This window comes from Tursiops truncatus, chromosome 15 (assembly GCF_011762595.2).
Source record: "Tursiops truncatus isolate mTurTru1 chromosome 15, mTurTru1.mat.Y, whole genome shotgun sequence".
NCBI lineage: Eukaryota > Metazoa > Chordata > Mammalia > Artiodactyla > Delphinidae > Tursiops > Tursiops truncatus.
In genome coordinates, this window is record NC_047048.1 from 25,966,190 (window position 1) to 25,992,163 (window position 25,974).

General features: G+C 42.7%; 1 protein-coding gene and 1 non-coding gene across 4 annotated transcripts in view; both read left to right on the top strand.

The window, feature by feature from the left end:
* PARN (poly(A)-specific ribonuclease) overlaps nt 1-25,974 on the top strand; it is a 167,826-nt gene that overhangs the window by 88,714 nt on the left and 53,138 nt on the right. The window contains exon 22 of one of the 3 annotated variants that reach the window (XM_019928672.3): nt 13,953-14,021. The exons of the other annotated variants lie outside the window; for them this stretch is intronic. Coding sequence (XP_019784231.1) covers nt 13,953-14,021 — 69 coding nt within the window. The remainder of the gene's footprint in view (nt 1-13,952; nt 14,022-25,974) is intronic. 3 annotated transcript variants of the gene reach the window in all.
* Nucleotides 10,888-10,959, top strand: TRNAK-UUU (transfer RNA lysine (anticodon UUU)). The gene has a single exon. It is a non-coding gene; the product is annotated as a tRNA-Lys (tRNA).

Sequence of the window (25,974 nt, forward strand, 5' to 3'; positions counted from 1 at the left end):
AGAGACCTCAGATAAAATGAATATATATAATAAATAGTCCATATTTGTATTATTTATTAGCAAAGCTGCAGTTCTGTAATATTTTTATTTTTAATAGTATATTTGCTGAAGTTCTGAAAGTATGCTTTTAGGTGGTCCTGGAAGAGAAGCATTTATTTTAGTTATAAGAAAAAAAAAAAAGGAAAGAAAAAAACTCTTTAAAATGAACAAGATGACTGCTTTTATTGTTAGTTTCACCTGGAAAGGTAAAGTTTTGTAGCAGTGTATGGATAAAAAGAGATATCAGAGACCGTAAGGCAGAGTGCAAAGAGCAGGCCTGTTTGGTGTGCCATGGCCTCACTTTGATTTCCGGGGCCTGGTTCTTAACGCGCTTAACCGGTGTTGGCCAGTTACTTATCCCGACTTTGCTGAGCCTAGGTTTCCTCCTGTGGAAAACGAAGCCGAAATAGTCCTTTGCTCATCCATCTGTAGAGAGTCAGCAAGCCTCCTCCTCACGGAGACCCCAGTTGCCGGCCTCCCAGGATGGATGAGGCTGAGTGAGAGGATTGTTGGTACCACACTTGGTGCAGGCCTGGCGCTTAGGAAGTGCTCCACTCCATGGCAGCTCTACCTCCAGCATGGAAGATAATGTTATTTGTCTTACTGTGTTTTATACACAATTAGTGGCTTTTTAACTTATGCCTTCCAGGAGGAGAAAAGAAAAATCACTTATTTTTAGCTCTTAAAGGCTTTTCAGAATTACTTTTTAGATGCAATTAACCCTCTAAGTACATGGATCTCAACTTGAATCTGTTAAACCTAATAATTCAGGAGGCAGAAGAGAGCCAAAGATATGTCGTCTCATAGTTTTCTCATGATTTCAGCGTGGTGATTCAAACTTACGTTATGTGTGATGTATTATTAGCTTCCCTCTCTGACTAGTGTTGGAATTCGTCTGCTGCTTGAGCACTTCCCAAGTAATTTTTTCCTTTTTTAATGAGCCATCAAATAGGATGTGGCTTGGGATTTTCTCAGCAGTTGGAGTGGATTTCTGTTAATGTGTCTGGACTCTCTTTCCCTCTCCTTTGTGAACAATGGCATTCACTTCTGATCAGGGCATTAGGAGTGTGGGGTGTAGGCTGTGTCCCTAGAACAGGCCAAGCTGTTTCATCCTTGACCTTTAACAGATAATGGAACCTTGGACTTATCATCCTGTGTCAACTCATGGAGATAAGCAAGCTGTGTGCTTTTAGGTTTTGAGCTAGCAGTGAATTTTTAATTTTGTTTTATTTTTTTAAATAAGGGAAGACTAATGTACAATTGACAGGAAATACTTGTATAGATTGGAGATAATAGAAGAGTTAAGAACTTGTCATCTGATTTTTGTGTGTTCTTGGGACTCATAAGAAGGGAAAATGATCCAAAAACTGCCCTTTTTTTTTTTTTCCCTTGGCCATACCGAGTGGCTTGCGGGATCTCAGTTCCCCAACCAGGGGTTGAACCTGGCCCCCCTGCAGTGGAAGTGCAGAGTCCTAACCACTGGACTGCCAGGGAATTCCCTCCAGAAACTACCTTTATTGAGCAACCCGTGATTGGGTGGCATTCAGAACTTTTGACATTGGTGAATTTTTTTTCCCCCCTCTGTGGTTCAGTTCTTTTCTACATTTTCTGCTCTCTGTATAGATTTCTTCTGTCTCTTCTTCTTCCTGGTTTAGCACAGCAGAAGAGCAAGCTTGGCTAGAAGATAAGCATTGTCTGCATAGCAAGTCAAAACACCATGTGCCAGGATGGTGGTAGCTAGATAGTCTGCTGCTGTGTGCTTCTGTGGTTGTCAGTGAAGACCTGGGTTTAAAACTCAGTGACCTGGTATGGTCTTTGGAAAAGCAGAATGACAAATTAAGAAACTAAGTCCAGCTCAAGGTTTGGGTTTCCTTATTTGTCATTTTGATTAAGCAGCTGTTTCCTTTCTCTTTAAGGCCTTGATCATCTTCATATCATACAGATTAATCTTTCTTTTTGTGCTTTAAAAAAGTGAATTTTTATAAAACCCACATAATTTGTGGTTCTATACAGGCACTTAATTATCTCTAAGTAGATCATTTTCCCAGCCTTCATTTTTTTCAAGAATTTGTGAAAATGTTAGAAAAACGCAGTACTGGTTAAGTTGGCTATTGCATATGTATTGATTTAAAAAGCTACCCTGATGGCAGTTTACAGCTTTAGGAGGATATGTTGTTTCACTTGGTTTTCCTGCAGCCTTTGTTGAAATTTGTTTGGTGAAATTCATTACCCCATACTTTGGAAATGGCCCTGACCTTTTCCTTTTCCTCACAAATGAACACATTCTTTCAACCCTCTGCAGTGTGTTCTCCCCTGTGGGTAGAGTCTTCAGCTGCAGAGATGCTTGAAAAGCCTGCAGCAACGCTGAGCAGGTTAAATTTAATTGCTGGGTGTCTGGGAATCTGTTCTGAAGAGGAATGTTTCCACCATTTGTTTTTGTCATTGTTTTGTTGGGGTGTTTTTGTTTGTCTGTTGGCTCTGGGTGAGGATTTAAACTCTTCTCTGAAAGAAAACTGTTAGGAATATGTTAGCATGATAAGTTGTATATCTCAACTCTGGTGAGCTGTGAAACCCATTTCTTAGGGACTAGAAGTAACAAAGACATTTAACCATATTCTTCCTTCTTTACTAAAGAAATACGATGCCAAAATGTTTATTCCTTCAAGAATAGAAAAATATTTACACCCTCCCCCAAGGGTTGGGAAATGCACTTATTCCTATGCAGCAGGATTCTACCTGAAACAGTTGCTTCTGTAGGCTTTTTTTTTCCCTCCAGCTATAAAAATCTCTGTGATTTAATACATTTTGCCCTCACACTTGTGTTAATATTACATATAAAAACGCTTTTCACATACTCTTAGATGTTGGTGATATTTGACCGAGTATTTGAGCTTCATATTTGTGGGTTTTAAACAATAATGATGATGATGATATAAGTTTATCTTTATTATTTGTTATACATTTGATAGCTCTCTTAAGTGATGGTTGGGGTATAGTGTTTAAAATTTTGATCCCCCAAATATCTCTTCATAAGAAAACATATTGGAATGGAAAACAGTATGGAGGTTCCTCAAAAAACTAAAAATAGAGTTGCCATATGGTCCACCAATCCCACTCCTGGGCATATACCCAAACAAAACTATAATCCGAAAAGATACATGCACTCCTGTGTTCATAGCAGCACTATTTACAGTGACCAAGACATGGAAACAACCTAAATGGCCATTAATAGGTGAATAAATAAAGATGTGGTACATATATACAGTGGAACATTAGCCATAAAAAAGAATGAAATAATGCCATTTACAGTAACATGGATGGATCTAGAGATTATTATGCTAAGCGAAGTAAGTCAGAAAGAGAAAGACAAATATCATGATATCACTTATATATGGAATCTAAAATGTGACACAAATGAACATATCTACGAAACAGAAACAGACATAGAGAACAGACTTGGTTGCTGGGGCCATGGTGCGGGGGGGTGGTGGGAAGGAAGGACTGGGAGTTTGGAATTAGCAGTTGCAAACTGTTATATATTGGATGAATAAACAACAAGGTCCTACTGTATAGCACAGGGAAATTCAGTATCCTGTGATAAACCATAATGGAAAAGAATGTGAAAGAGAATGTATATCTGTGTATAACTGAATCACTTTGCTGTACAGCAGAAATTAACAAAGCATTGTAAATCAACTATACTTCAATAAAATTTTTTAAAAATGTATTGGTAATTACACTGTTTTGTCATTTGTGACAACATTTTAAAATAATCTGTTTACTTATAGCCAAAGAAAAAATTACTAAACAATCATGCAGAAAGTCATATTTATTGAATTAAGCTCGCTCTTCCCCTTCTCTCCACGCTCAATTCAGTAACTCTTAAGTGCACTGTTTGTGCTTTCTGTGAGGGAGCAGGGCCAGCTGAATGAGTATTCTAAGATGCAGGCTAGAAATTGGAGTGCCCATCCATGCAGTGGGCACCTTGTCTGGAAGCCACATCAGGGGCTGATCAGTAAGGTCAAATAAGCAGATCGATACGTTGTTTACATCTCTTTGGCAGATTGTAGCCTTGTAGGAGAGGTTCCTTTCTCAATGGAGATGGCTGTCTTGAGAGGTCATTCCAGGTAGGTTAAGTCTTCTAAGTGGATTATTTTATTTCTCAGAATAATTTTACTTAATTATTTCAGAATAATTTTATTTATTTATAATTTAGCTTATTCTTTGGAAATTTTGCCTTTTGAAAATTTTACCTTCTGGATTCTTGGAATGATTTTATTATTCTCAGAACGCTTTACTTTCAAGAATAATTTTTAAATTCTATCGAACGTTGAAAGTTGTCAGCTTAAGATGTTGACTTGCCTACATTCAGAAATGATATTGAGATTTTCGTTTAGTGTGTGATAACTCTGTTCTCTTAAGCCTATAGTTAAAAATGAAATGAATTGTGGAATTTTGGTTCAGCCTAGATTAGGATTTTTGAGGTTGAGCTATAGCCAAACACCAAATTAATCAAATAAAATATTGAGACTGCTCTGTCTCAAAGAAAATTTATTTGGTCTTTGCTGGCATCGAATCAAGCCTTTTGAGTATAACATTTTCAGCGTATTAATAATAGTATGCGTCAGCACAAGGAGATCAGCTCGGTGCTTTGTGACCACCTAGAGGGGTGGGATAGGGAGAGTGAGAGGGAGACGAAAGAGGGAGGAGATATGGGGATATATGTATATGTATAGCTGATTCACTTTGTTATAAAGGAGAAACTAATACACCATTGTAAAGCAATTATACTTCAATAAAGATGTTAAAAAATAATAGTATGTGTAAACATATTCATAGCTCATAACCTTCCTCTGTAATTATCAAAAACTTTGCTATCCCACGGCCAGTTAAAAAGTTTTCTTTTTGAATAGGGGTCTCTTTTAATTATTAGAGGACACAGCACTGTGGGACTATGAGCCTGTGTTCCCTGCACTCAGCTTTCAGATGTCTAATTGGGTAACTACAGTAACAAAAATATTCCACTCTGTTGCAATCTAAGAATGCCAAATTTTTTGTCTTTTATTTTTAAAAAGTATTTTAAAAAATGAAATGAATACATGTTCATTACAGAAAATTGGAGGGAAACATACACACAAATGAGTTAAAATCACCTAGAAATAATCATCATAACATTCTGTTGGTTTCTTTTTTTTTTTTAGTATTTTGCCTCTTTATTTTATGTGGGTATAATTGTACATGCTTTAATTTTTTCTATTTTTAATAATAGTTGTTGAGAAATTTTCTCAAGTTATTTAAGCTTGTTGGGGAAGGAAACAGTTTCCCTCTACCCTTTCTAGGTTCTTCCGGCTGGTCTAAGAATTAAATTGACACGAGACAGATTAGCAGGAGAAAACAAACTTAATTGCGTACATTCTAGAGGCTCCGTAAGAAACCTGAGACCCTAGGATAGGTTAGGCAGTTGAGGCTTATATGCCTTCTGAGAGGAGGAGAAAGGGGTAGGGGTTTGAGACTTCAAAGGGGGAGGAAGGCAGTTCACATAGAGATGGGAAAATAAATGTTTGGTAAGCAAACGTTTGCTGGGCCCTGCAGAGACAATGGGACACAGACAGGACTGGGGTCTCCAGGCCCTGCTGAGTTCCCCCAACCTCACTTTGCCCATATCTTTGCAGACATCTCTGGCGGTAGTGCTCTTCCTAGATCAGGCCCTTTATCCAAATTCTTTTAGGCAGTTAAAGGAAGAGAAGGGGTTAAAAACAAAGACTTCCTAAGGGTTCTGTTTCTTAAAAATAATCAGCTTAAAATAATCCTCATGCTAAATAGACACATTTTGGGGTGGCAAATTTTGCTCCCCTACAAACTCTATGAAAAAATTTTAACGGGTTGCATTGGTTAAATAAACCATCAAGTTGATATACCATAATTTACTCAATAATATTCTTATTATAGAATTTTTAGGTGAGTTTTCATTTTTAATGCATTGTTTAATTTTAACAACACTCTTAAACCTCTTTGGGCAGAAGAATTTTGTGTGAAAGGAGGAACTGCAAATACAAAATTATAAAATCTCTGGAATTTCACTTGGCCTCTGTCTATAACATGATAGAGCCAGAGAATTGGTTTAAAAAAAGAAGTTTAAAAATAAGAATTTCTCATATGTTGTCAGGTTGCCCTGTATAAAGGTTATATCAGTTTATAATCCGTACAGTGTTAGGTATTTATCTTTTTAAAACTGTTCTTATCAGCCGTTCTTTTCATTTTATTTTTGGTATTTTCTCTTTTTACTTTGAAAACTTTTAAACCTATAACACTATAGGTAAGACGGCAGCATTTGTTACATTTGCTTTATCTCCCCCTCACTCTGTACATATACACACACACATGCATCCATAATATATACATATACAAGTATGTATATATGTATTATTTTTTTATTGAAGTAAATTTATGATATTGATACGATCTAATGTTTAGGCCATAATAAAATTTCTCCAAATGTCTCAACACTGTCTCTTACAGTTTTTTATTTTATTTTTTGATCCAAGATCAAGTCAAAATCATGTATTGCATTTAGTCATCATAATTCTCTTTTTTTAAACAAGTGTCAAAGATTTTATTCAACTCATTAATTAATGAAAAAACTAATAAGATGTTAAAAGCAATTCAAATGAGAATTTAACACACTAGACAGTGTATTTTTACAGTCCTGTGAACAGAAATCATTTGCATAACTAGGGACAGGAAGCGGTTGTATTTCTCTCAATTTTCTACAATTTAACTTCTACAGGTTGTAAAAAAACAAAAACAAACACTGGTATTAGTTTTCCACTGCTGCTGTGACAAATTACCAAAAACTTGGTAGCTTAAAACAACGCAAACTGATTATCTTACAGTTTAGTTGGAGTGTCTTACAGTTGGAGGGCAAAAGTCCCAAATTGGTTTCACTTGGCTAAGATCAAGGTGTCAGCAAAGCTGTGTTCCTTCTGGAGGCTGGAGGGGGGAATCCGTTTTTTTGCTTTTTCTCCACCTTCTTGAGGCCACCCCCATTCTTTGGCTCCTGGTCCCCTTCCTTCATCTTCGAAGTTAGTAGAGTCATCATAGCTCTTTAATCTCCTTTAATCTAGAACAGTTCCCCAGCCTGTTTTTGTTTTTTATAACATTAACACTTTCTGAAGAGTTCAGACCAGGTGTTGTTTTGTGGTGTCCTTCGATTCGGGTTTGTCTGTCTCCTGGGATTACACGTGTCTGACAGGAGGGCTACATAGGCGATGTCCTCTTAGCACGTCACACTGAGGGACACACACTGTCTATTTGTTCCATTATTACTGATGTTTTGTTTGATAATTTTGTTAAATGGTGGCCTCAGAAATCTCCATTGTAGCTCTCCCCCTTTGTATTAACAAGTATCCTATGGGTAATACTTGTGCAAGGATGCCATTCAGATTTTAGTTTATGTTCTGCAAAGTGCACACTAGAATTATTTTGAGAAGTTTAATTGGTTCGTCTCATTTTGTGTGTTGTGTGCTTTTCTTATTGATTTGTGAGTACACTTTTATTATGATTATTCATTTCTAACATTTAGTAAGCCATTAGTTATTAGCTACTAGACACTGCTCTGAAATCTTCATAACGATTTTATGAAATGCAGGTACCATCTTCCCCCTTCATTTTACAGAAGAAATTGAAGCTTAGGGAGACTAATGCTGGGTTATGTATTTTGCAAATATTTGTCCCAGTTTGTTGTATACGTCTTAATATAGTCTATTTTGCTACCCCAAAGCTTTACATATTATCATAGTAACAACTATCAATTTATTCTTTTATAGTTTTTGCCTTTGGTGTCCTACTTAGAAGCATTAAGTATTAAATCCATTAGGAATGAGGTTTGCTCAAATGCCATCTTATCAGTAAGTAGGGTTGCCAGATTTTGCCTAAACTAAGCATGGCCCAAATATTGTATGGAATGTACTTATACTAAAAAATGATTTGTTGCTTATCTGAAAATTCAACTTTAACTTGGTGTCCTCTATTTTTATTTGGCAATCCTATCAGTAAGGCTTTCCCTGACGACTTTATTTAACATTGCAACTCCCATCTCAGCACTCCCAGCTTTTCTCTTTCTCCATAGCACTATATAAACACAATGTATTTTACTTTTTTGTTTAGTGTCTGCACTCTACCACTGGACTATAAACTCCATGATACCAGGCTTTTTTTAACTTTTAAATGTAGGTTTAACATACATATAGAAAAGTGGACGCGTCGTTAGTATACCACTCAATGAATTACCTCAAAGTGAGCACACCCATATAACCACCCTCCAGGAGGGCGAAGATTTTTATTCTCAATGTATTTTCAGTGCCTAAAATAGTACCTGACACATAGTAGGTAATCAGCAAATACTTGTTGAATGAATCAATGATGTAGCCTGTGAGGTAGGCATTCAGGTTACTTTTGTCCAAATAACTAGTGAGAGAATTTATTGATTATTTATTGCTTGGTTCTTATCCCCCTGAAAAGTGTAATTTTTGATGAATTTGAATAGTGCAATTGTTTAGCTGTTCCCCCTACTGTTGAACATTTTGGAGGTTTATGCTTGTGGTTTTATATATATATATATGTTTTTTATCCTTAAACATCTTTGTGCATTAAAAATTAGTCCTCATTTCAGATTGTTTTCATAGACTGGTTTCCTAAAAGAGGAATACTAGGTCAAAGGGTGTGCCCCTCTCATTCAGACAGAACACCCACTGACAGTCAGTGGACCTGTCTGCTGAAGATGGCACATGGAAGGGACCAACACCATCGCCTGTGTTCCCTGCTTCGGAGAACAGCTAGCAGACCAGGTGGCGAGTGGCTGGTCACTTCCTTGACATCATTCTTCCTGGTTGGTAGGGTGACCAAGATGCCTCGGGTCTGAATGCCAGCTCCTCTTCTTATACTAGTTGCAGGACTTCGGGCAAGTCGTTCAACAGATTGCCGTTTTCTCTAGACAGTGATGGTAGCAGAGCCTACTAGGGTACCATATGGGATGTAGTCTCAGGAGGTGGTAACTGCAGCTCTAGGGGCAGGTGGCCTCTGCTGCTCAAAGCTCACCCAGTCCCTGGTCCAGATCATTTGGTAGATGAGCTGATGGATGCAAGGTGACCATTTCACTTTGGCCGAGAAATACTTGTCAGGTGAATGAGGGTCAGGCTGTGAGCTTACAGGACAGGATTCCCACCTTCCCATTATGACCACAGGTATGCAGAGAAAGAGGGGTATTATCACCCCTTTCAGACAGATTGATTTGAACTGTGGGAGCACACCCTCTCAGCTGAGGCTGCCCTCGTCTTTCCTTGCTCATACGTGATACATCCATTTCTGTCACCTTCGCAGGAGAAAATAGATAACTGCATTACCCTTTTCTCACACCGGTCAGCTCTTTCCAGGATTGCTCCTATTCACGAAGAACTAACAGGTCCGTGAGTGTCGTGTGTGCATTGAGAGTATGAGTTGTCTTGTGTAAACCACTCATGAACATGACATTTACCACCTGGATGCCAAGAAGAGGAGTCAGGGGTTTCTTTCCCCTTTTGGTGCTCTCACTACACCAGAAAGGATGGGTCGTTCATTCAGTTAATATTTATTACAAAGGACCTCTGTGGGAGGAGGCTATTCTTAAACTCCACAAAGTACTCCTAACACCAAAGGGGAGCAGACAGGATGCTCAAGGGCACCTGGGGGGGGGCAGTGCAGTGGGGAGAGAGGAGGGGAGCGCAGCGGGGAGCGCGAGTTGGCATTTCTCTGCAGTCTCGTGTTTTATTTAAACCATCCTTGCAAATTTGAAAAATTCCACTCTATAATACATCCATTTTATTTTAATATTAAAATGTTTTAAATGACCAGATTAATTATTTAACTTTTCCTCCCTGCTCTCCAGTAAAATCCATGCTCTGGGACGTCAAGCCACAGTTATTCAGTGGCATGTAATCATCGCAAGCCCCAGGCTGCTGCGAAGCAGAGAGAAATAGCTGTGTTAGATACTCTTTCTGGGAGAAATATCAGTGGTGACATAAAGTGACTGGAACATGTTCCTATCTAGAAGGACTAGCTGGGGTCTGTGTGCTCAGAGGATGGGCACAAAGGCCTGGGTTATGTATTCACTCGGTTGCAACTAGAGAAGCATCATAAAATTTTTAAACTTGCATGAATTCAAATGTACTCATTGGGGAAATTATTTTCTCGGTAGTGAGACTGGTTTTGCTTGTCAGTCCACCCAGTGAAAGTGAGTGAGTCGGTGATGAAATGGGAGCTAGGGATCCTGCTTTTCCCACGAGAATATCCATTCTCAAGTTCCGCCTGTCGGGTGGCCCCTGCCGATTAGAAATTTAAGTGTGCTCACCCACGTGTGTCTTCAGTAACCTGGTCCTCACATGCAAGCCTGGTGTGCAAGAGGAGAATCAGCGGAGCGCTCTGACACTGGAGGGAAAAACAGCCACATTGGATGCTGGCATGACACCTCCAAAGGGAATTTTCAAGGGTAACTTTGACTAAACGTGGTTTTCACCTTTAGCCTCCCTGCCTGTCTTCTCCACACAGACACACTGTTGCACACATGCTGTTGCAACTCCACCGTGCTAGGTGCTTTCCCTGAAATGACCTGTGGACAGCACCTCAGCTCAAGGACAAGGCAACAGTTGCCCAGAGAGGTGAAGTGGGAGCCCAGTGGTAGGACTTTCCAGCCCCAGAGTGTACACTCATTCCATCGGGCCTTTCTGCTCCTACAGTTGTATTAAAATCTTTTAAATCATGAATTGCTCAAAAAGAAATTTTTTATTTTTAATTTAAATAATCTCAACAGGGAGTTCCCTGGCAGTCCAGTGGATAGGACTCGGCACTTTTATTGCCGTGGCCTGGGTTCAATCCCTGGTCAGGGAAGTAAGATCCTGCAAGCCACACAGTACAGCCAAAAAAAAACCCAACGGCATTTAGTCCAGACTTGCAGAGAACCAAGTTACAGGGTCTGCCTGTGCTTTTTTTGGCGACAGCAGTGAATCCCGGCTGCGCTCTGGCCTGAGCTGGAGAAGAGCGGGCCGAGATTGGAGTGAATTTTGCACCACGTCCGTGACTTTCAGGCTGCACTCAGATAGCTGTTCCCCATGTGTGTGTCAGCCCCAGGGTGGGCTTGTGGGGCAAGTGTGCGCCTGGATCTTGGGAGAAGGCGTTAGTTACGCGGCATTCCAGCTGCCCTCTGGGGATTCTCACTGCTCCTGCTTTAGTAAAATGTGGCAGGTTGCCTGGCAACCCCCAGCTGGTGGGGGTTTTTTTCTACCTACTTTAGGAAAAAGCCCTCTATCAGCTCTTGGCTGACTACTCAGGGCGGAGTAGGAGATAAACTTGGCTCTGCAAGCCGACTTTCTCCTTTATTTTTCACACCTCTGCGTGTATCTTAACATTCGCGCTCTCCTCTGTTCTCATTTGTCTATCATTTGAAGGTAGAAGCTGGACAGTTTGCCTCCCAAATCAAGTCCTGAGGGGGATTGGTTACCGAAAACATGTTCTTTTTTTACATTAGTCAAAATTGTTTCATTTGTGAGTCAGACCCGTGGACTGTTGCACTGAGTGTGTTGTATATAGCCATGCACCTCGGTGCTGCTGATTTGGTTTTGACAGAAGGATCCAGTTGTAGCCTTAGAAGGAAGCGTGGCTTGTGCATTTCCTGTTGGTGAAGGCCTCTAACTGCTGCCCTAACCTGGTGCGGGACCAGTCTGTGAGTGCCCTGCAGAAACGTGGTTTGTAGAGCTTTGCAGCTCTGTCCCATGCAAATTGCTGTCAGATACTCATATTTTTTCTTCATTGAAATCATAGCATAATGCTATGCAAAGGCAGGATAAGTAAATTCATTCATTAAACTTAAGTTTACATGCTTTAAAATGAGACTTTACTTATGTTAGAGGCATTAGATGTGGGACTGCAGAGTTATCATTTAAAGGGTGATAATATTTTTCTAGGGAAAAATAAAAGTAGAGAGTACTTTAAAATCCCTGAACGCTCCGTTATCAATCAGAAGGCATTCTGTGTTCTGCTCTACCGATACATGACCTTCAAAAGTTATTTTTCAATTTCCTAATTTGTGTTAAGCATTTTGATGTTGTCGGAAGCTCTTGAGCCTTTGGGAATTTTAAGATGTAATGTTATAAAATACACCCCAGGTCCCCGGTCCTTGGCCTGTTAGGAACCGGGTGGCACAGCAGGAGGTGAGCGGTGGGCAAGTGAGCCAAGCTTCGTCTGCCGCTCCCCATGGCTCCCCATGGCTCCCCATCGCTCGCATCACTGCCTGAACCATACCCCCCACCCCGCCCCCGTCCGTGGAAAAATTGTCTTCCACGAAACCAGCCCCTGGTGCCAGAAATGTTGGGGACCACTGCTTTAAAGTGTAGCAGTATAACAACACTTGCCACTGTATTCAGTTTCTTTTTTCATGTAAGTGTTTTAAAATGTAACACTTGACTCTTGTTTTCTAACCAGTCGATTTTCCATTGGATGTCCAAAACACACAAAAAGATCTACATTTACTTCTCCTTAGGATGTAGAAAACAAAATGACTGTTCAGAACAATGTAGAGATCTTAACAACTTCAGACAGGAAAGTTGACCAATGCCAGTATCAATTAAAAAAGAAAATCTGCCTTATTCTCCTGCTGGCACAATATTTCACAGGTTCTTTAAATGTTCAGGAGTGGTGAAAAACTTGTTACTTCTCTGAATTTGGGGAGTTGCCATCTTCTAAAAGCACTTCCTCACCGAATGGGAGAAGCTCACTCTCTGGCCGCCTCTCGGGCAGGCATGCTCTCCCCTCCCCCTTCCTCTCCCCATCCCTCTCTTCGTCCCTCTCTCTCCTATCTTTCCATCCCGCAGTCTCCTGTGTATGTATGTGCTTGACACTGAGCTACTTCAGCTGCTTTTGGCAGCTTAACATGCTTGTATCAGACCCGAATGCTGCCTGTAGATCTGACCACTGATGATGGCAGCGACCACCTCCCATAACAGGGAGACAGACTTAAGGATGAAGAAAATAAAGAGGTGGATTAGTCTTCTTAAACTCCTAAAGCCCATAGGGAAATGGTTTGGTGACTTAAAAGGAGAAAAATAATACAAGTGTAGAATGAATGTGTTAAAAGCCAAGATGGGGTGGGACTTTAAAAACCAAAGTAATTCTTACTCAGTTTTGTGCTGCCCCTTTGGCCTGTTTGGTGATCTGTAGGGTTTTACTGTGTGGTCTACAGACAGAACCCACCAGTGAAATAAATTAGCTGCTGGGCACATAGTGTCAGCAAAGGCAAAGAGTAAAACTGATGTGGAAAATAAGGCTAGCTTCGTCATTCTTTATTTCCTCATTGGAGAAGCTTGTGATTCTTTCTGTATACGTTTCTGAAGTCAGACATTGCCGGTTATAACAAATACCTTGCATTGTCCCAAGGCAACCTGTGGTCTGAAGAGCAGATTTCATTGCTTTTGTTATGAATCGATTCTCTCTCCATAGAGGCTGGACACAGTGCCAGTGAGGCTCCATGCAGGCACCAAGGAGGCTGGCCTGAGTGTTAAAGGAGGTTGTGTTGGCATTTTTTTCCTCACCTTTTTGGTGGTAACAGATCACATGCGGGGTGTCCTGGAGACGCTGAAGAGGCGAGTCACGTTTGATGCAGATTTCAGGAGGTTCTGCATCTCTAGATGGATTGCAGGGGTGGGGAGCGGGGAAGAGAACAAGGCAGGACTAGGAAGAGGGCTCTTTTCATAGGTAGCATCATGGTGCCATCCTGAGAACCCTGAGAGGTTCCAGATTGGTAGCGTGGCAGAGAAGGGTTAACGAGAACCATAGACGGAGTTGTCTATATGGACAGTTTATATGGAATTTCTGTGACTCCTTACTAGGTTGCGAGAGGCCAGTTTGCTTCTGGGGACTGATACCCTCCTTCCCAGGGGTAATGACTCACCCTGCAGGTAAGATAGCTCAGCCCTGCCTGGCTGATAAAGGCCCGTCATTCTCATTCTCTCCCCAGGCCCCCTCCTTCCCTCCTGGGTTTCACTTGGTTAATGAATAAGCCTAGTCATGAGCTGTAAGTAAATTCTTTTATCAAATGAAAACCACATCAAAACATCCACAGAGAGACATTTAATGAAAGTGTAAATATTGCAGTACAGCATCTCCCGTATCTGGTTGGCTTATACACAAACAGACTTTAAGCTTTTCACCTATTGAAACCTTTAAGTCTGAAAATATGCTGCTCTGTGAGGTTTTTTGTAAACATGGTCTTGGGACGTGGAGAAAAGTTGGTGCATTTATGTGTTATCACAACAGCACTAATATTGTGGCAGATTTAATGCTTCATAAACAGCTCAAACTGCCAAGGTTAACAGTCCAAGAGTGTGGTGTTGGTGTGTGGGGGGACATTTATATTTGGTGTATATTCGTGTCTGGCATCTGAAACATCGCTCACGAGAACCAGTGAACCCTTCTTAACTCTGACTGCAGACCCGGCCACTACCTCGAGCCAGCAGTTCAGTTTACACACTGGCTCTGGTTGGTGAATAGGTTGTGTCCTAAAAGTTCTTTTGTTGGTTAACCTTTTAGAACACAAAGCGCATTGTCGCACAGAAATGCCACTTTGAATGGTGGGTGTCAGTGAGCTGTGGCTTGTTTCAAACTTCGAGTCATGGCCCATCAGTGGGTCAGAAAATCAGTGCTAGTTGACGCCAGAATAAAAAAGAAGAGAGAAAAGAAACAGAATAGGAAACATCAGAGTGGGTTGCCTAGAAAAGATAGGTCTTGTTTGGTGACACTGTTGCAACTTAAAACCTACTGGACACTGTATGCCTTTAGAGCACGAAAGGTACCCGTGTAGGGGGAGGTTGTATCAGCAGTGGGTTAAATCTGGCCACTTTCCACTGTCCAGCACTGTGATGTCAGGCAAGGGGCTTAAACCATCTGGGTCTCTGTTTTGTCATACTCAAAATAGGGCTGTTTTGTAGAGGTACGATTAGAGATGAAAGAGTGTATGTTAGGATTAATATATTAGGATATCATAGAACATAACGGTAATATATTAGGATTAGAGCTAATACAGCATCTGGTGCATGGCAACCTGTCTGTAAACCATGATTATTATTTATTTGTACTCCTTTGTGGTATATGTAGACCTTAAAGATACTGTCATAAAATAGTATAACTAAAACATGTACTGTTTAGTCTTCCCTAGAGTATAATTTATTCAGTGTTCCTGACATTTAGGATCTGCCATTTCACACATTCTAGGAGGAGATCTTTGATTTTACTTTAAATTATTCCTGTGTAGTTGAGACATCAATCTTAATTTTTTCCCATGAAGTGTGAAGAATGTTGCAAATTGCCTTAGGTCTTTCAGCTGTCTGTCAAATTCGTCAATACCATTAAGTATGGAATTGCTTCCCAGCTCCCTATTGTAAGTTGTGTGTTTTCATCTTTATTTAAAAAACAAAAAAAGGTATTCTCTGTCTTTTTCTTAAAGTGACTCTCAATTCTAAACTTTTTGGAACTCCATCTGCTCCTGTTTGACTCCATCATAAGATCATTCTTACCTCCTGCACATCACTACCCCATCTTTTAAGGAGCTGTGTCAGCATTTATGAAAACCTTTTTTTGTCTGGCTTGGGTTTAGAGCAGCAGCTGTGTTGACAGCTTTGAGGGGCAGGTTAAAAGTGTCGTCGGAAGCCTGGCATCAAAGTCAGGGAGGTGAGGATTCAAATCCAGCTCTGCCAGTTCATTATCTTGGCCCTCTGCAGGTTACTCAACCTCTCTCAGCCTCTGTTTCCGTGTCTGTAAAAACAAGAGGTCCTGCCCACCTTGTGGGGTTGCTTTGAGGAGAAAAATAGCACGGGTGGATTGGTAACTTTGCCTAGAAGGCTGCTGTCTCCAGCTGGGTCCTCGTAAGTCACAACTCCACAGCCTTTACTGCCCTTCCTGTCCTCCCGGCCTCAGCTCTGGGGCTCTCGGGAAGACCCACTCCCTTTACCCAAAAACAGCCAGCTTCCGGGTGGGGCTTCCTACCCCAGATTCATCGAGTTCTGCACCTGCTCCTCCCTTCTCTTGGAAGTGGGGTCCCCACGTGTGCTCTGGGCCCCGTTTCCTCTCCAGGCCTTTCGATGTCCCTTATCCTCAGGCCCACCTGCTGCTTCTTCCAACAGTGAGAAAACCTGCTGAATCTAATCCATCTTTTCAAAAGGGCTCCTAGAACCCAGTTCTCTTTGCTCCCCATGACTTCTTTCCTTTTACAAATTCCAGTGGTCTGGATTCGTCACCCTAGCCATCATGCCCTCTCATTTAGCCGAGGTCCCCGGTGACCTCCGTGCCATAAAGCCCCGGAGCCCCTGTCTCCTCTTGCGTGGTTGCTCAGTACATTGACCCACCCTTCCTTCCTGGGCTCCACAGCCCGAGACTTTCTAAGTTAGTCCCCTCCTCTTGGGCCCACAGCGTCCCAGGCTCCCCTGCCTGCTCCTCCCCGTCTATAAGGTGATTAAATGTTTGCTGTTCCTCAGAGTTCCACTAGGACTTCTTTTCTTACTCCACGCCTTCTCCATTCCCATTCCTGTTTTCCCCTTCAGTTGCAGTGATCTTGTAGGAACACACATCAGATCACACTCGCACCCTCCTGGTGACTAAAACCCCACGGTGGCTCCCTGTGCACTTAGCCGGAGCCCTGGGGGCGTGTCCATCATTCCGGCTTCACCTCAGGTCCTCCCCGCTCCCTCTTTAGTCTCCACTGTTAAGGTCGTGTTTCAGTTCCTCAGTCAAGACTGTGTCTCCTCACTCAGATAGGTCACTCGGTGTTCCTTCTGCCTGGAACACGCTTCCCTACCCCCAGTGTCTTTGACACTGTCTGCTCTCCCAGCCTTCGGTCTCAGGAAAGGCTGAATGTCTTTTCCTTAGGGAAACAGTCCCTGTGTCCTGGGCTTGACCAGCTAGCTCCCGCTGGAAACTCCAGAGCACTTTTCTAACCCTCAGCACACGTGTGGGGCTCTGTGCCCTGTCCTTGCCTCCTGGCGAATACAAGGACCAGGTCTCTGATTCAGCCCCAGTTGCCCATGCATAGAAGATGGTGTGTTTGTTCATGAATGAATGGATAGATGAATAAATGAACAAGTGAGAATTTCATACATTAGCGTCTGTGTTCACAAACAGGTGGAAGGGTGAATAAATGAACAAGCAAGAACTAAATACATTTGTTTGTAAAGCAGTCAGCACAGCTCTTATATATAGTAAGTACTCAATAAATGGTAGCTTTATTTCTTCTTAATCGACTTTTCAGCTGGGAACCATGAAAAGAAAAAAAAAAAAAAAAAACCCACCCAGGCTGGTTAATGCGAGCAGTGCTACTTGGTGACACCCTTCAGTAAAAGTGGAGGCAGGTGGCAGAGGCCGTGGGAGCGAGAGCTTAAGCAGCAGCTTCTTTCCCACAGTCAACCTCGTGTTCCTCCTCTTGCTGAAATCATCATTTCTCACCTCGATTCCTGCCTCCCTGGTGCTCCCCTGCCAATCCTTTCTGTTCCTTTCCTCCTCCTCCTCTAGATTGTAAGCTTATTCCGGGCAGGGACCATCTCTTCCCTTCCTCCACACGCCGGTGCCCAGCACAGTACCTGGAGCCAGTGTTTGTGGAATGAATGAATGAGATGCACGTTTCAGAAGCGGACTATGGTGTTGCCAGGAGAGTTAGTGAAAATTAATTGACTAAGTTTGGTCTTAGTTCAATTTTTAAAAATTATAGTTCAGACTTTTTGATTTTGTACTTGTCCAGTATGGTTGACGTATCGGTTCCTGTATTTTCCACGTTTTTGCATGGGAAAGACCCCAATTCTAAATGATAACAGTATCACGTGAGCTTTGCAGACTCAGGTCTGTGAGGCCCCCCTCACTTCTCGCCCCCCAGTGTGTGACGAGCTATACAGCTCGCTGAATCTGTTTCACTGTAGAATATCTTATGTGGCTTAGACACCGTTCTTTTAGTCTGAACCGTTTGTTTTGTGATCTAACAGCCACAGCCTCATTACTTAGGCCCCTACCGTGTGCCAAGCCCTGTGCTGAGAGCTCTGTGTATGTACTCTCTGCCCTTCCTAATAGCTTTCTGAGGTCGGTAGATATGCCCGTTTTATGGATAAAGAAAGGGAAGCCCAGGGAGGCAGGTGACTTGCCTCAGGCAAGTTAAAATCGGGGGCAGGATTTGAACCTAGGCCACTGTGGCCTTGGAACCTGTGGTTTTCCCATTTGACTTCGTTGCCTCCCTTTGTGTAGATTTTAAGTAAATGTCACCATGTCTACAGGTCAGCCTTTGTCCAGTTTGTGGAGAGTGTTTTCTTCTCCACATCTTTAGTTTTTTTTTTTTTTTTCTGCTACACCGCATGGCTTGTGGGATTTTAGTTCCCCAACCAGGGATCGAACCTGGGCCCTCGGCAGTGAGAGCGTGGAGCCCTAACCACTGGACCGCCAGGGAATTCCCATCCACTTCCTTGGCCTTAACTAGAGACTCTGAGGTGAAATGAGGTGTGGGAGCCGTGAGCAGAATGAGGGGGTGACGTGGAGAGGGCATGGAGTCGTAGGCGTGACTTGTATGTGGCGGAACCAGGACGGGACCCACTTCCTCTCCGGGCGCCTGTTGAGTTTGCTCTGGTCCTTATCCGTCACAGGGCTCACAGCACCTGCCCGCACGGTACCAACCACCCAGTGCCGGGGGTACGAGCCCGGTTCTGTGAACGCTCAGCTGTTCTTGCTCTCACACTCTGCCCTTCACATCTTTTTAAGCATCGTGGCCTGAGCTTGCTCCCTTGGCCGTAGTGCATTTCATTTCCTGAGTGTCTCCTGCATGTCAGGTGCTGTGATAGAGGCTTGGGGAAAGCAGAAGTCAATGAACCCATTTCCCTTCTGCCTCTTACTCCATTATTTCTGCTGTGCTCTTTACAGTGCTTGGATCTCTTTCATGTGCCTTAGTTTTCACTCTTTAGCCTTACTACTTTATTTTTTTATTTCTATTTATTTTTTTGGCTGTGGTGCAAGGCTTGTGGTATCTTAGTTCCCCGACCAGGGATCAAACCCAGGCCCTCAGCAGTGAAAGTGCAGAGTCCTAACCACTGGACCGCCAGGGAATTCCCTAGCCTTAGTACTGTACAAACAAACAACCAAGCAACCCTTTATTGGATAAGTATGCAATGTACGAAGAGCAAGGGACAAGGAATCACAAGCCCTGGGTCCTGACCATGTGCCCGGGGCAGGTGCATTGGCCTCGCCGAGTCTGCTGTCAAGGGCCGTTGCCATTTCTTTCCCAGCGTTGCTGTGAGGCTCAGGTGTGGCAATGTGCACAGACTGCTCCTGCCCAGGGGAGCCTGCCCTTCAGAGTCAGAGCCAGCTCTTCTTGTTTCCAGCCCAGGACTCTTCATCTGCTGAACCACCCTTCCTCATGGAATTTTTCACTGAAGATGTTGTGAATATGTATCCTGGTTCTGGCTTTCTTCTCTTGAGTAGAAACAAGCTGACAGCAGGTACAAAAGCTGTGTTTCTTCCCTCCTTCCACAATGTCAGATGAAATTCCTGCCAAAGTACCATGGTAGAGCCCAGGCGCTACACGGATGAATAAGCTAAGGTCCGTTCCCTCCAAGAGCACCTGGGTAAACGTGGGGAAAGAGTCAGCGTTGAAGTGAGGGCTGGACCAAGCTAAAGGCCCTGACGTCCTCTAGCAGGTTTGCACTTTATCTTGAAGACTCTGCAGGGTTTTACAGAAGAGGATGGACTGGCAAGGGTAAAATAGGGCTGTTGTCTCCTGGGCAGGCTCGCCCGCTCTCACCTCTTGGGCACCCTGGAAATAGCTGTACTGCACGTGCTTCTGACAGACCACCGATTCCTGTGTGCACCTTAGTATCCGCCTAGTTCTTTGTGTGGGTTGAGGGGAGGTACACCCAAGATCAGTTTTTTTGAACACAGGCAAATGTTCTTAGTGACCATTATTAGGGTTGAGTGTTTTTGTAAAGTTGGTTCTCCTGTGGAATCTGAGATAAAACCCTCCATTCTCTCTCTGGTAAAAGTCAGAAAATGGTCATGCTGTTGAAAACCCAGAGTTGATCAAATTATATGGAATATGAGAAAACTTCTGAATCTGGTATGTTCACATGTAAATAAGCAAGCAAACACAAAGCGATGTTTGGTGCCCTCCTGGTGTGGGGTGAAAACCCAGAATGAGGGCACAGTGGTGCAGGGCTCCAGGCTGGCGGCTGAGGGAGGGGTCAGGAGCGGTCATGAAGGGTGTCAGAAGTGGGCACCGTAGAGCATTAAAGCACACGTTGGTGGGTAGGGTGTAGGGTTTGTGTCTGCAAAGCTGGCAGAGGCCACTGTCAGCACACGTCACTTCGGGTGGGCGGTTAGCATACCAGGTTATCACGGAGAGATTCCTTCTGCTTTTTTCATAACTGTTGTATGGAGAGGTGGACAGACTCTGAGTCTCTTGCAGACAGAGGCATTTGCCTGTGTTAACTCTAAATGACACGGTCTGGGACGCTTCCAGTGCACATGGTGTCATGAAAAGAATGTAGCTTTGGTTTGGATCCCAACACTTGTCATCTTTGAGACCTTGAACTAGTCACTTCTTCTGAGCTTCAGTGTCCTTATCTACAGAGTCAGGATAATCCTTACAGGATTTTTCCATACCTGGCAGAATAAGTAACCAATAAATATTTCTCTTTCTTGTAACCATTGGATTGATAAGCATTATAGGTAATTCCCTTAGAAACTGACTGAGAACCTGATGTTGGCTGAGGGTAGCCACTGCAGAAAATGCGGGACTAACGGTGTGTGACTGCTTCTGAAGTTTCCTGATGCTCCTCCCACCCCACCCCCTCCAGCAGTTGCTGCAGTAAAGTGATTGCAGCCGCTTAATAACCAGGCTGCACAAATGTCCTCAGCCTCCCTCGGAAGGTCTGAGAAGCCTGGCGTTTCAGCAGCCGTGATTGTTTGCAGCACACGGACCATTCAGGGACACCTTCTTATCACTGAAGACATTGAAACTGGAGTAACTCTTACCTCGTCTTACAGAGCCCTTCTAACTTAGTCTCAGAAATGGCCCTTAGGAGTTGGACAGTGTAAAACAACAGCAAAACTAAACAATTTGTTTAAAATGTAATGAACGTCTGTGAAACCACCACTCAACCAAAGAGCTAAAATATTGTTAATAAGTACATTTACCTGTTGTTCCTCCCCATCCCATCCCCCTGATCCGCTGTGGGTGGCAGTCACTCTTCTGAAAGTCATGCTGATCATTTTCTTGCTTTTTTGGTTCTCTCTCTCTCCCTCTCTCTCTCCCCCGCTCTCTCCTTCCCCTCACCTCCCCGCACCCCCCTTCACCCTCCCTCTCCCTTTCCCTCTACAGATCTACAAAATGATACCTTACTGTGCTCCTGATTTGCCTTTGCCTGAGGTTGAGCAACTCTTTATATAATTATTGGCGTTATATGCTCCCTTTTCTGTGAAACGACTATGAATGCTTTTCGTGTCTTTTCCCCATTTTTCTGTTAGGTGTTCTCTTACTGATTTGTAGGCATTTTTATGTATGCTGGTACTAATCCTCCATCAGTTGTATGTGTCACAAATATCTTCTCCCAGTGTGTAGATTGTCTTCCCTCTCTTTAAAGTGTCTTCGGGTGGCCAAGAGTTTTCGTATTAATGTAGCCAAACTTATTGATCTTTTTTTTTAATGCTTAACGTTTTTTGTATCTTCATAAATTCTTTCCTACTTCAAGCTCCGGAAGATATTCACTTCTATTTTCTTTTCAAGTTTTCAAAGTTTGCTTTTGACATTTAAGTGCTTCATCCATCTGGAGTTGATTTTTTGGCCTGGTGTGAGTAAGAATCCAATTTCTTTTTTTCTTCCTGTGGATAAACAATTTTTCCAACTTTTCCTTTTGCACAGTGTCATGCTGCCTCTGTCAAAAATCAAAGTTTCACAGATGCATAGGTCTGTTTCTAGGTTCTTCTGTACCACTGGTCAGTTTGTTTATCTCTGTCCCATTACTACACTGTCTTAAGTACTACAGGTTTACAATAAGCTTTTTTAGCTATCAAGGCAAGTCTCCCTTCCTTATTCTTCTTCAGAAATGTTTGGGCTAATCATTGGCCATTTGTCTTCCCTTTAAAATTTGGAATCAACCTTTCAAATTCCACAGAATAATTGAGGTGTAATTTATATACAGTGAAATATACACTGTTCTGTTGCCCAGGTCTTCATCTTAACAAATGCACATCATCATGTAACCTCCACCACAATCAAGATACAGGACAGGTCCATCACTCCCAGAATTCCCTCATCCCTTTGGCGGTTGACCTCTTCCCCCAGTCCCTGGCTACCACTGCTCTGTGTTCTGTTGAGATTATTTTTTTTTTTAAATCTCATTTAAAATTTTTTCATTGTTTTATTAAAACGTTGGAATTTTTTAAACTGAAACTGCATTAAATCTAGAGATAAATTTAGGAAGGACTCTATGTCTTATGTTAAGTGTTCTTGTCCGTGAACATTATGTATCTCTCAACTTAGTTGGAGAGATTTTTTGCTTGACAGTAATGGAAGGGTCTACATTTTTAGAAAAAAATCTCAACATTTTAAGTAGTTCTTTAAAACTCCTCTAAAGGAAGCATTTTATAAGATAATCGTCCATCTAAATGGACACATAAATATACACAAATATATGTCAGACTTGCGACAGTGTTATGTTTTAGAAAAAAGTCACGTCTTGGTTTCATACCAGCCTTGTTGCTCACCCTATGAGACCATAAGCAAGCTGCTCGGCTCCCCTGATGCTCAGTCTCTTTATCTGTGTGATGACTAGAACATCTCTTCCTCATGGGGTGGTTGTGAAGATTAAATGCACAAAGTGTCTAGACAGCAGACCCGGCACAGTGAAGCCATGGGTGGGTGAGACTGTGGGAGAGGAGCTGCTCTCACTCACGCACAAGGAACCAGGAAGGGCCTTCACCGTGTTTGGTTTTGCAGTGGCTTTCACAAAGTGGCACAGCCAAAAGATGGCCTTGAATCATTTTCCTGACAAATTTGGAAAAGGTTAGTGTTACCAAGCTGCCTGAGCCACGCTGCTTCTGACAGGCGAGCTGGAATCACTGGAGGACACAGCTGACAGCCAATTCATTTTGCTGATTCATCCATTAGAAGGGTGGCTCTGGGCCAGAGCTTGGCTTCCAGATTAAAGGCCGAGAGCTGCAAAGCTGCTGGGACTTGAAGGAATGCTGGTAAATTATTGCCATGTGAAGGCCAGCCGTGGAAAGTGGATTGTTATTCGTTTCCCCCTTTAAGTGATCCTAATTCCAAATGTGCTCAGATAAATTCCCCACCATGGTTAGGGAATTTTTGAAACATTTGTCCATGGGGCTGAGAGCTACGTTACTGGAAACAATCAAATGCTGTTAAGTAGATCATCTTGGCTCCTTTATGACCCTATCATCACCTCTGCTTTCAGGAGGAATGTTGACTCAAGCCTACTCTTTTACTTGGTAATCCAAATTAAACTCGAGAGAGGCATTATTGCACATGTCATCCCTGTGGGGCACACTTCAAAATCAACCTGCCTGAGTAAGGAATGAAACTTAAAGACGAAAATCCAGGAGATGCTCATTTGCCAACGATCAGGACAGAATAATCATGTAGAATCTGTGGGTTCTCATGTATCGCATTGATAGATGTACCTGTTTTAGTAGGTAGTCTCAAGCTTACAGGAAACTGCATAAAGCTTGCATGTGACAGGGTGAGCTCAAGAGGGTGGAAATTGCATCTTGTTTTACCGAATATCTAGCATCGTCCCTGGGACAGACACCCAGTGAGCAACTGCTAGACAGAGGCACCGATGGATGATGTTTGTTGGGTATACAGATTGTGGGGCAGTTAGATAAATGAGCCAAGAAATTCAGAAGTGTAGTCCGTTGAAAGCAAGAAGAGTAACTGTCCTGAGGAATAAGATTTTAAAGAAAGGATCCTGTTTCTGTGGTTCTCTGATCTGAGTGACTTTGGTCGATAGTGTATCTGCAGAGCTGGGTACTTTCTGTTTCCCTCCTTGTAGTGAGTCAGAGCATATGCTGTTTTGAGCTCACATTTCACTAACTCAATCTACTTCCTTGGGATAACGTGAAAGTTCTTTAATACCCTTAGGGTTGTTTTCTTTTCTTTTCTTTTTTTCCTGTTAAACTCTAGAGTGAATATTTGAAAAGTACAGCAAACTTCTTAGTAAAAAAGAATTTTTTTTGAATTTTATTTTGTTTTTTTATACAGCAGGTTCTTATTAGTTATCCATTTCATACATATTAGTGTATATATGTCAATCCCAATCTCCCAATTCATCTCACCCCCTCCACCCCACCTCTGCCACTTTCCTCCCTTGGTGTCCATATGTTTGTCCTCTACATCTGTGTCTCTATTTCTGCCCTGCACACTGGTTCATCTGTACCATTTTTCTAGGTTCCACATATATGCGTTAATATATGATATTTGTTTTTCTCTGACTTACTTCACTCTGTATGACAGTCTCTAGGTCCATCCACGTCTCTACAAAGGACCCAGTTTTGTTCCTTTTTATGGCTGAGTAATATTCCATTGTATATATATGTGCCACATCTTCTTTATCCATTCATCTGTCGATGGGCATTTAGGTTGCTTCCATGACCTGGCTATTGTAAATAGTGCTGCAATGAACATTGGGGTGCATAATAAGAGTAGGTGTCTTTTCTTATTTTTCTTTTTGTTGTTTTATTTTGCTTTGCTCTTTAGATGGCTAAACATTTAGGGCATGACATTCTATAAACTCCTATCGTGCTGAGAAGTTTTAGGCAGATCTGGTCCACTTGGAGTGAAGATGAAAGTGTCAGGGGCTGGGTATGTGGGTAGTATCTGCCTCTCATCCGGTTGTCTTTCCCTGTGGTTTAAGGCCTCTGAAGTACTGGAGCCCCTTGTCTAGTTCTGGTGTGTCCATCACCTCTTGCTGCATTCTGCCATGCCTCATTTACATAATATTTACTGGGAACTACTCTGATCCAAGAACTTTGCTAGAAGTGGGTATACAGAAGTGGGTATACTCTATTTCAGACGTCATGGTGCTTTTGCAGCTGCCCGGGTCCCAAGTCTGGCAGCCCCTGCCAGCATTGCCCGGCTCTTACGGTCTTGCTGCTAGTGTGGGTAATAACCAGTGGCAGTGATAGTGGGCCAGGGAGTGTGTGCTCACACTGCAGAAGCTGGAGCCAGCACATGGCGGCCCATCCTCCCGGTTTCCGTGGGTCCTCACTCCCAGGCCACCTGTATGTTCCATCCCCCACCCTCCAAGAAGGAGGCAGCAAGACGGACCCGGCCTTAGTCAGGCATTAACACCAAAGAGGGAACCAGCTCTAGTTTTCAGGGACTTCTGCCAGAGGCACATTACAGAGAATTAGCAGGCTTTCAAAGCAGAAGGAGAAGAGGCAGGTCTCGAGTACTGTGGGAATATCTTGAATCTGCAGAGTCCAAAGTGAAGTGCGGAACGGCAGGCAGGGCCCTGGCCTTAGGGTCGAAGCAGCCTGGTTTTGCCGCCCAGCACTGCCGCTGGCCCACGGTGCGGCCTGCAGCAATCCCCCCGACCTCTGTGCACCTGCTTTCTCATATTCAATAAAGACAATTCTCCCTTGCAAGTGCATTGTGAAGATTAGACATCATGTACGCAAAGCACCGGACACAGACATATGGTAGACCTTTGCTATTTGACACAGTGATCATCAGCACTGCTGTCAATATTGCTTTTCTTGTCATCTTTATTTTTAACAAAATAAGTGAGGGTTTACAGTTTTCCCTTAGTGGTTTTGTTTTGTTTTTCATTTTCTTACTCTGAAAAGGAGTAATTTTCAGGCCATAATGCTACC